The sequence below is a fragment of the Gossypium raimondii genome, chromosome 2 (genome assembly GCF_025698545.1).
Source record: "Gossypium raimondii isolate GPD5lz chromosome 2, ASM2569854v1, whole genome shotgun sequence".
Taxonomy (NCBI): Eukaryota; Viridiplantae; Streptophyta; class Magnoliopsida; order Malvales; family Malvaceae; genus Gossypium; species Gossypium raimondii.
In genome coordinates, this window is record NC_068566.1 from 37,271,852 (window position 1) to 37,283,205 (window position 11,354).

General features: G+C 30.8%; 1 protein-coding gene across 1 annotated transcript; it reads left to right on the forward strand.

Annotated features, from left to right (window-relative positions):
* The first annotated feature begins 7,441 nt into the window (after positions 1–7,441).
* Positions 7,442–11,110, forward strand: LOC105788605 (beta-fructofuranosidase, soluble isoenzyme I). The gene is made up of 7 exons (XM_012615566.2): positions 7,442–7,958; positions 8,072–8,080; positions 8,970–9,829; positions 9,969–10,130; positions 10,228–10,448; positions 10,538–10,625; positions 10,724–11,110. Exons 1-7 carry the CDS (start codon positions 7,649–7,651, stop codon positions 10,928–10,930), a joined length of 1,857 nt encoding a protein of 618 aa, XP_012471020.1. The 5' UTR covers positions 7,442–7,648; the 3' UTR covers positions 10,931–11,110.
* Positions 11,111–11,354: the final 244 nt, after the last annotated feature.

Here is an 11,354-nt window from a genome sequence, read left to right on the forward strand (position 1 = left end):
TAGTTAAAATATATTAAAGAACAAATATGGGTTAAAGCCAACATTTTTGGACACTAAATTTAGTTCATCATTGGTAAAGACAACAAAACAAATAATAGTACAGGTAAATTAGATTATATCACGTTGAAGATGTGAGTGATAAAAAAAATTGTATATAACTCTTATTAAACATGTGTTGGTTTTAATTGTTTTATGAAAGTATTAGAGGCAAAACCTGAAATTCAGTATTAAAAGTAGGAGATTTTTGCTTAAAAGATTTAAATTAAATACATTATAATTGAGAGGGAGTAAAGTTGGTATTATTCCATTTAATTAAGGGGCTCCATCGACAGGAAAATGACTCATATTCCTAACACTAAACTGTCAAGTTCACAAGCATTTCAAACGATCTACTCTAGGTTTGGTTTTTTTTATGGTAAACATTTTGTTTTCTTTTCTCAAAAATGATTAAATATTAAAATGGTAACAAAGAAGATATAAAATATTAAAACCAAATTATGTTGCTACATAGGTCAAAACATTAAAATACATCTCAACTCTTTCAAAATTTACAATTTACAATTTTAATTTTATTTTCAAGAATTTTTTTCAGATATCAAAATTCACATCTAAATATTAACACAATTAATTTTTTTATAAAATCAAATTTATTATAACGTCGTTATGCAATTACATGGCTATTAAATGAGTATTTTTTAATTTTAAAATGTCACATCAACAAATTTAACAAAAATAATATTAGTGTTAACAATTGAACTTGAATTTTGAAATTTGAAAACTATAGAGATTCAATTCCTAAAATAAAAATATAAGGACTAAATTTTAAATTTTTAAAAAGTATAGGAGTTATGGTATATTTTAACATATACATATTTCCATAAAAAGTACCCTTCGAGAAAAAAGTGAAGTATTGGGGAGAAGAGTTATGATAGTGAATAGTTTTAAAAATAATATTTAATGATTAATTGATGCTTAAATCTCATACATTATTAGTGAATAGTAACATGACACTTCATCATTAATGAATGTTGTTCATAGAAAATGATATCTGAAAAATATTTTCAGCATTTTCCTATGTATGTTTCATGGAAGAATGCTTGGTCAATGAGGAATAACTAATAGCTCAACAGAATTGACTTTTCATTTTGAAAACACAAGTCATTTTTGAAAAGAATTTCTTTGTTAATTATCTTGAATCAAACCTAAAATTATTATATTAATAATAACTTTTTGTTTTAATTTTTAAAATATTGTGAAATATTAGAATTGTCAATATTATTAAATATACATACTTAATTATTTATATTTAATAATATAATAAAATTGTAACACCCTTAATTCATTTCTGTTGCTAGATTAAGGTTACGGGATATTACAACATTTAACAAAACTGATAATATCTCAAAATAGTTAAAAAATCAATTTAAATATCAATAACCAATATCCAATCATTATTCATAGCATCTATATTAAAACAGAACTTAAATCGAGCCTACGAAACCTAAAAATCAATTCGAAAACAAGTAGGGATTAATATGAAACAAAACAGAAAAATGTGGAAACATTGTAAACAGGGATCACACGGCCGTATAGCCAGGCCGTGTGGTGCTACACCACACACCCTTGTCCTCAAACCATGTATAACTCGATGTTGTGAAATGTAGGGTCACACGGTCGTGTCGCCAGGCTGTGTAACAAACTGGGACCGTGTGAAACATCCTACACCTAAAATCAAACAGACCACACAGTTGTATGGGGTAACCGTGTGTGACACATAATCGTGTGGTAAATCGTGTCACAGGCCATGTGTACCTAAAAGTGCCTTCAAAACCAAACAATTTCAATCCAAAACATTTGGCCACTAGTCATACCATTTCCATCTCTTAAACCTACCTAAAATACACCAAAACATGCCAAAATATACCATATAACATTCAACCTAAGTGCCTAACCAATGTGCTCTCATTGAAACCACAATTCAAACATTTAAAATCCAATTCACATACATCATTTACCAAATAAAAAAACATGTAACCAAGCATTTCAAGAGCATGAATCATACCATTTATGTATACTTAACTATACCAAACCAAAAGTATCTATTAGGTAGTACCTTAACCATTTTTATAAAGTTAAACATACATAATATGGTTATATACATTTATACTTATAAACTCTTAGTACATGCCATTTATAACCTAAACCAAAATGATCATTCCATAATAAATGATCAAGGTAGGCATCAAGTGATAAGCTACCAAATTCAAGTCACCAAAACACCAAAAACGTGATTTCATCTCAAAAGGTACAAAACATCCCAAGATACCTATTAACATAAACATATCAAAATAACTATTCAAAATGCATTTAGATTCCAAATCATGGATTAACCATCACACACCACAACCAACCAAAATACCAATTAGAATTCACATCAATACACATACTCTATACTTCAAATGGCACAAAATATAACCATAGTGCTTATAACAGATATAACCAAAACCTTATTTACATGTCACTTATAACCAGTCCAAAATGAACAATTAATTACCAAATAAGATGTCGGATAATGTGATCTCCAAAACCAATCCAATTGACAGCTCGAATCTGACGATTTACAAGGAAGAAAAACTAGCATGAGGTAAGCTTATGTAAAGCTTAGTAAGTTCGTATTAAATATAAACTTTAACTTACCGTGACGGTTGTAACTTAAACATTTCTCAGCTAAATACCATAACAAGATCAATAGTTCATTATTAACCTATAGATATCACAAGTCTCACAAGGTTTGTGAGTTCATATAAATATAACATGAAATTTTCTTATCATGTCATATAACATTACAACTGAACACATTTAAGACTTAATTCAACCATCACCTATTCATTTAACAATTCACATTTCATTTCAAATATCCATATCCAATGTCCCAATTCATACATCTATTTCCATATAACCAATTCATATAACCATTTCATGTAATCATTTCATATAACCATTTCATTCACACATTTAACACGTAATCATTTTGTATATCACATTTCGTTTCAATAATTCATGTAAAATTTTCCATTCAATGTCTAATTCCATGTAACTGTTTCATATATTTCATTTCATTTTATACATTTAACACCTGATGAACTAAATGAAATAACATCAGATATGCGAGAAAGATGATCACACAAGTTGTAACTGTAATTGCTCTCACAAGCCATATTTGTAAATACTCACACAAGCAGTGAAATGGGCCTGCTCACACGAGCTGTGGGCTGGGATGTTAGGCTACACAATGCTGCTTACATGAGCTATAGAGAATCTGCAACAAACACAAGACCTCAGTCATCGGTAAGACATCCAATACCGACACTCGAAACAGTAAATAACCTTAATGACATGCCATTTGTATCCTAAGCATTCACAAAGTTCATACGGGTCATGTTTCATATCTATATCATTTAATTATATACACATTATTTCATTTATGTGGTTTCCCATTATCAAACATAATCTTTAACTTAATTAATAATGCAACTTAATTCATTTCATTGCTTACCATTTATCAAGCAAATGAACTCAATCACAACATACGTAAATGAATATTTAATCAAAAAAAGAACAAATAAATTTTTTTAATTTAATTTTTATGAACTTACCTAAATCGATTCTGCAGCAAGCACGACTCCAAAGACTAATCAGTAATTTTTTCTTTTCTGTGTTTGTCTATCGATTGATCAATTTATTGATCTATATAATAATTTTATTCAATTATCCAATTAAAATAATTTTAAATACAAAAATTCACATATTTGACGTTTTATCAATATTTTATACCTTTACCCTAAACTTTTACCTTTTATTCAATTTAGTCCCTAAATCAAACTTTCAAATTGAACACATTTAATCCCAAACCATACTAGCGAATTTCATATAGTCCTTGTACAACCCATATTTAACACATTTTCACAAGAATTTCATACAACTTTACTATTTTAACAATTTAGTCCCTAAATACAAAATTAACAAAATTTACTTAATAGACCTTAAATATTTCATAGCTTCCAAATCTAACAATTTCTATATATATATAAAGACATCTAATATTCATCAATGACAAATTTTAAAATCTTTAACAATTTTGAAATCAGAAATACAGGTTAGTTGGACTTAGTTACAACGATGTCAAAAATATAAAATTTACGGAAAAAACATTAACAAAGGCTTACCATGCATAAACAAAATCAAGTCCGAAACTTTAAACTTCATAACCAAGGAGGTTGGGAGGAAGAAAATTAAAATGAAAGAGATGATGCTTTTCTTTTATGTTTCTTTTTTTTAAGTTTTATTTAGTTTATTAACCTTATTTAATAAATTAAAAAATATATATTTTAATATAAAATAAAATCTAACCGGGCACTAACATAAAAAATATATAGTTTTTATGATTTAGTCTTTTTTTTCTTAATTAACTATCCAAACGTCAAAATTTATGGGTCAAGATTCAATACCCCTATTTAATCACTCCGTAAATATTTTTCTTAAATATTTACAGGCTCGGTTTACAGAAACGAGGCCCCAATACCTCATTTTTTAAAACCACTTGACTTTAGAACAAACCATTTGTACTTAACTATTCGTTCAATTAGAAAAAAAAATCATCAACAAAATTATCAAATCAAAATTTAATGTAATACTATATTTGACTCGTAAATATTAATTAATAATATTTACGGACTCACTCGTAGGATTCGTGGCCCTAAAACCACTATTTTCGACACCACTGAAAAATAGGTTGTTACAAAAATATTAATATAATTTATTATCTAATAAATTATTTAATGTTACAATTTTATTCTAATAATAAATTTTTAACATTACTAATAATATTAAAATTTACACAATATTCTTTGTTTTTATTGAAAATTATTTATATTAATATATTAATAATAAATACAAATTGTAATTTATAAATATTTAATAATTACTATTTAATAAAATATGAATAATTTAATACCATAAATATGAGTATTTACTTTAATCATGCTTAACTTCATTTATTCCTTCTATATCCAATGTGTCACTATCCACTCTCATATAATATATATCTTCAATTTAAGTTTTAACTAGGCATAGTTTATTATTAAGTTTATATAAGATATAAAATATTATCTTATTATAAAATAAACTTCGGCTGCGAAAAGGCAATGCTTCTATAATATTTCGTGACAAATATAATTTTGTTGTGTTTGTTTCATTAAGAAAAACTTACCAGAAAACGAAAAGTATTTTGTGCAAAATCATCCAACACCAAAAAATACTAACTTTTTTCAAAAAATCAATCCACTTTTCAGAAATCATTTTTCGAAAGTTGTTTCCAGTGAAACAAGCACAACTTATAAATAAATATTAATAGCTTTGGTCCTTGGTTTTAGATTTAGAGTTTAGGGTTTTAATATTTATTTAAAAGTCTTCTACTATTTTTTGTTTTTATTTCATGTAATAGTTGTTTTTGGTACAAAGGTGATTGCAATCTAGGGAAGATGAACCTACAGTATAACAATGCTATATCATCTTATTATTCATTAATGAAACATGAAAGGTTAGTTTTTCTTTTTAATAAATGGTGTTGATAATAATTTATAGTAATATGGTTTGACATTTGGGGTCAACGAAATTAACAAGGATAGTATCGTGCCTTAAATCAACAGATTGGTGATGACCGTACGTTAATGCACACGCATAAGTAAGCAGGCATTGCTGAATTATATTTTTCTTCTTTTATGAATAACAACCTATTTCATCCTCAGGGTAAATTATGAAAGTAGTCATTTTTGTTTGTTTTAAGTTACACTTTAGTCACTTATGTTTAAAATGTTACGTTTTAGTCACTTACGTTATCGTTTTATTACGAAATAGTCACTCTACCATTAAGATTTATTATCTCCCAAACGGTAGTCCGACGTGGCAGTTAAAATGAATTTTAAATGCCAACGTAGATGTCTAACCAAGTTAATTAATTAATTAATTAAAATTTCTAAATTAATTAAAGTAAAATGTTAATTTGGTTTCTCAAAATAATCAAAACCAATGCATTAAATTAATCTTTGAACTGGAAAAAGAGGACTTTGGTCACCTTTTTCTTTTAGTTTTTGTTTCTATTTTGACTGAAAAAACCATCGATTTTCATAGTCATCTTTGTTGAATCGAAATGTAGAAATTAAATTGAGTGCTCCATCAATTGATTGGATTTTTTTTATTCAAAATGGATGAACAAATGACCAATTCAATGAAGGGTCCAGGCATGGACTACAGTAAGTAATGAGTTTGTTTTTGTTCTTTACTTGGGTTTTAGTTTCAGATATAATGATTTTTTTTTCAAAAAAGTGGTCCATCTTTTCATGTTTTTATGTATATGTGATAGACAAAAATGACATGCTTCATCTTTGTTTATTTGTGTATTGTGGGCAGCCACAATAGCAAGCATGTATAGAGGTTGGTGCGTCCATTTCTTTTTCTTCTCTGTCTTTCTACTCTTCTCTTCTTTGATGGTAACAAAAAAAACCCAATTGTTTCTTTTTTTTAAACCAGAGAAAATTGGGTTTCAGGGTAAAATTTTGTATTCTATTTTCATAAAAGGAAAATTAAACTTTTCTCATCCCAATTGGACATTCACGTTGGCATTTAAACCCATTTTAACTGTCATGTCAGACTGTTGTTTGGGAGGTAATAGATCTTAACGACAAAATGACCATTTTGTTACAAAACAATAACGTAAGTGACTAAAATGTAACATTTCAAATATAAGTGACTAGAATGTAACCTGAGGCAAACGAAAGTGACTATTTTGGCAGTTTACCTTTTCTTTTATTAGATATATATGGCTCTATTTAAATACTATTGGTATTTTATATGGAATTCACTTCAAATTATATATTTTTGATTGGATAAATGAATGATCTGATTTTATAGTAAAGGTAAATTACAATTTTGAATTTTGGCTTGTAGATTTGTGATATCTAAAACTGTTTCAAGAGAGAAAAAACTATACTATAAAAGAGAAGGGGCAATGAGAGCTTTCGATTGATGCAAGTAGTGTGGAGAGAAATCCATATAGCATCAAGTTTAATAGTTTAATGACTTAAATGAAAAGTTTTGAATAGTTCAATGACCAAAGTGTAACTTTTTTTAGTTAAATAACCAAAATGAAAACTTACCCATAATTTAATGACTAATGATGCAATTTACCCTATATTTAAAAAAATAGTGGTAAAAGACTGGTCTTAATTCAATTTAAGAATCAGATACTGTTATATAATGTAGTTTGACTACAACTCTACAAACCAGCAGGTAGGAAACAAAAGAAAAAGTCTCACAAATTTTCAACATCAAAATCAAAACAAAAATGGTTTTGAATTTTTTACGTATAGAAATAAATAGTTGAAAATTCAATCCGCCAAATCAGATACGGAACATTTAGGCATTTCAACTGCCCTCTTTGTTCCGTTTCCCTGCACGAAACACGAGATCAGCCACCCTTTCTCCATCTTTCTTTTTTATTTAACATTTCACCAACTAAATTGGAGAACCACCGATCCATTACCCCTTTCCTCTTTCTCATTGCCTAAGCTCTCTCCATCTATTAACTGTCATGGAGGCCTCCTACGACCCCGAACAAAACCCACCACTCCATGCTCCCTTGCTAGACCGGTCCTCACCCCGGACTAGACGTTTTGCAGCCATCTTTGCCTGCCTCGTTTCCTTGCTCTTGCTCCTGGCATTAATCCTTAACCAAGCCCAACAACCGTTTGAGAAAGTGCAGCCAAGAGGGGTGGGTGAAGGTGTGTCAGCCAAGTCAAATCCATCTTTATTGAACCAAGTTCCCTTTAATTGGACTAACGCTATGTTTTCTTGGCAAAGAAGTGCTTACCATTTTCAGCCCCAAAAGAATTGGATGAATGGTAGTGGATATATATATTTGTTTTCATGTCTTTGTGATTAAATTTATTTGTTTGGTTTCTAATGTAATGATTTTGGTTTCTGTTTCTATCAACGTTTGGATATTCTGCTTCAGATCCTAACGGTGAGTTTTCCCAACCGCATTCTTTTAGTTTATCCCATGTGTGTTGCATCTCAATCTACCATTTTGGGTTGTTTACCACTATTATGCCTCCAAATTTAAACTGTTTCATCTCTCATAAAACTGCAAATCACTTTTTACCTCTTGTTTATCATTTTGTGTGGCAAATATGTTTTATTTAAAGATGATTAGTTTCATTGTGTCATAAAGTCAGGCATACATGATTTGAATGTGTGTACCGGTTGACGCTCCAGTTCCGGTAGACATTCAAGTCCAGTCCTTTTTATCAAACCTCACGCCACAAAATGAAACCATTTTAATGCCTATTAATTTAGAAGCCGAGATTGAGGGAGGGCCTAGAGAGGACTCGTGCTTAATAGTGGATTCCCTGTGGCTGTACTCGTTTCATCCTTCTCCTCACTCCTCACCTTTTGGCGTTAGCCGACTCTACCTTTCACCCAAATTTAACATGTGATTATTTTAGGATTAAGATTTCAAAAAAATCATTTTAATTTTCTATTTAGTTTTGCCTACTTTTTAATTTTTTTAATTAAATCACTCTAAAATAGATGAAAAATAATCATATTTGTTGATGTGACATACACATAGATTATCGCTTGGATATGTCAACATTTAATTAATTTTAAAATTTTAAAAATAATTAAATATTGATATGTCATTCACATTAATAAAATTAAAAATATTAATTTTTTATCCATTTTGAAATAATTTATCAAACTCACAATTTTAAAGGTTAAAGAAAAGAATAGTTAAATGAAAGGTTGAAATGATTTTTTTTTTTGTAAAGTTAGAATGAAAAAGAAAAATTATGCATTGTTTATTTTATTGTTTGGAGCTAAGAATGGCATGTGTTTTTATACTGTTATTGCAGGTCCATTGTATCATAAGGGATGGTACCATCTTTTCTACCAATACAACCCTTATTCAGCTATATGGGGTAACATCACATGGGGTCATGCCGTATCGAGGGATCTCATTCATTGGCTCTATCTTCCACTAGCCCTGGTCCCAGATCACTGGTACGATATCAAAGGTGTATGGACGGGGTCTGCTACTATCTTGCCAGATGGTCAAATCATAATGCTTTACACTGGCGAAACCAACGAGTCTGTGCAGGTACAAAATCTTGCATATCCTGCCAACGTGTCTGATCCCCTCCTCCTTCACTGGTTAAAATACCCGGGCAACCCTGTTATGGTTCCCCCACCCGGTGTTAAACCCGATGATTTCCGGGACCCAACAACAGCTTGGCTTGGACCCGATGGTACCTGGCGTCTCACCATGGGCTCAAAGTTTGATACCACCATTGGAATCTCCCTCGTTTATCATACCACAAACTTTAGGGATTATGAACTATTAGATGGGGTTTTACATGCGGTTCCGGGTACGGGTATGTGGGAATGCGTGGATTTCTATCCTGTTGCAATAAACGGCTCGGTGGCGTTGGACACGTCCTCACTCGGGCCTGGAATTAAGCATGTGTTAAAGGCTAGCTTGGATAATACAAAGGTTGACCATTATGCCATCGGCACTTATGACCCAATAACGGATAAATGGACACCCGATAACCCGGAAGAGGATGTGGGTATCGGGTTGAAAGTGGATTACGGAAGATACTATGCCTCAAAGACATTTTTCGATCAGCATAAACAAAGGAGGGTTCTTTGGGGTTGGATTAATGAAACTGATACTGAAACTGCTGACCTCAAAAAAGGTTGGGCTTCCCTTCAGGTACCTTATAATGCTATTGCTAGCTATAAAAAGACAAATCCATATGATTAGTCTAAATTCTAAACATGCAATTATTCAAATATTAAATTAAGAAAAAAGGATGGGATTCCCTACTGTAAGTTATTTCTGTATTTTACAGACAATTCCCAGGACTGTTCTATATGACAACAAGACTGGAACCAATTTACTTCAATGGCCAGTGGAAGAAGTAGAGAGCTTGAGATTGAACAGTACAATGTTTAAGGAGGTGCTAGTTGAACCTGGATCTGTTGTGCCCCTTGACATAGGCACCACCACTCAGGTTTTTGTTTAGCACTCCATATAAATCCTTTAGCTACGTCCATGTTATTGTAGTAACTCTTAACTCTCCACTATCCTTCTTGAAAATAATATTGCAGTTGGATATACTAGCAGAGTTTGAAATAGAGCCATTGATACCTAGTACTACGAATGAAATCGATGATTGCGGTGATGGTGCAGTTGATAGGAGCACTTACGGACCATTTGGCCTCCTGGTTATTGCTGATGCTTCACTTTCGGAGCTGACTCCCATATATTTCCGTCCTCTCAATGCATCTGATGGTAGTCTCAAGACTTACTTTTGTACCGACGAAACAAGGTTTGCTTTACTTTATTTAGTGTTTACATTCTTGTTCTGCAGTTTTACGTTAACAAGCATAATGTGAGCCAATAAATTGTATGGTTCAGGTCTTCTAAAGCTTCCGATGTCTTCAAACAAGTATATGGAGGCAAAGTTCCTGTGCTTGATGATGAGAACTACAATATGAGGGTATTGGTAAGTAAGCAATATTTCTACCAATCTGATATGGGGGTGAAAAACCTAAGTCCGTAAAGATCTAAATTTGAGATAAAACAAAAAAAATGTTGATTCAGGTGGATCATTCAATTGTGGAAAGCTTTGCTCAAGGAGGGAGGACAGTGATATCATCAAGAATTTATCCGACGGAAGCCATCTATGGAGCAGCCAGGTTGTTCTTGTTCAACAATGCAACTGGAGTAAATGTGAAGGCCACACTCAAAATATGGGAATTGAATTCTGCCTTTATTCGTCCTTTCCCCTTCGAAAGAGATAGTGTATAGAAATGAATGCTTCAATATCCTTGATCTGTGAGGGTGGGATAAATATGTCTTGGTTGCCTCTGTGGCAGGGAAAGAGATTTCTAGTGTTTCCTATTTTTCTGTTTGGGCTGCCATTGAAATTATTTTGTATTACATTGGTTTCATTCCGGAAATTAAATTAATTAAATTTTAGATTCTTAATTTGATCCTCAACTACGTTTATCTTTGTCGACCTGTACAATAAAATTGTCCGACTTATTTCATCCCTTAAATTATACGAGTTAAAGCTTATAAATGATCATTGAATTTATATAGGATAATACATAGATATAGACAGTAGAAAATTGATTAATATTTAGAGAAATAAAACAAAGAAAATGATAAAGAATATAATGAAAAGACAAATAATTTTTTTATGGAAGAAAGAAAATACCATTTCTAATAA

Bases quoted from the DNA above. Each gene is read 5' to 3' on its own strand.
- LOC105788605 (XM_012615566.2), top strand. From the start codon at position 7,649: ATGGAGGCCTCCTACGACCCCGAACAAAACCCACCACTCCATGCTCCC. The intron at 10,131-10,227 runs GTTTTTGTTTAG...ATAATATTGCAG, and splicing joins ACATAGGCACCACCACTCAG to TTGGATATACTAGCAGAGTT. The intron at 10,626-10,723 runs GTAAGTAAGCAA...ATGTTGATTCAG, and splicing joins ACTACAATATGAGGGTATTG to GTGGATCATTCAATTGTGGA.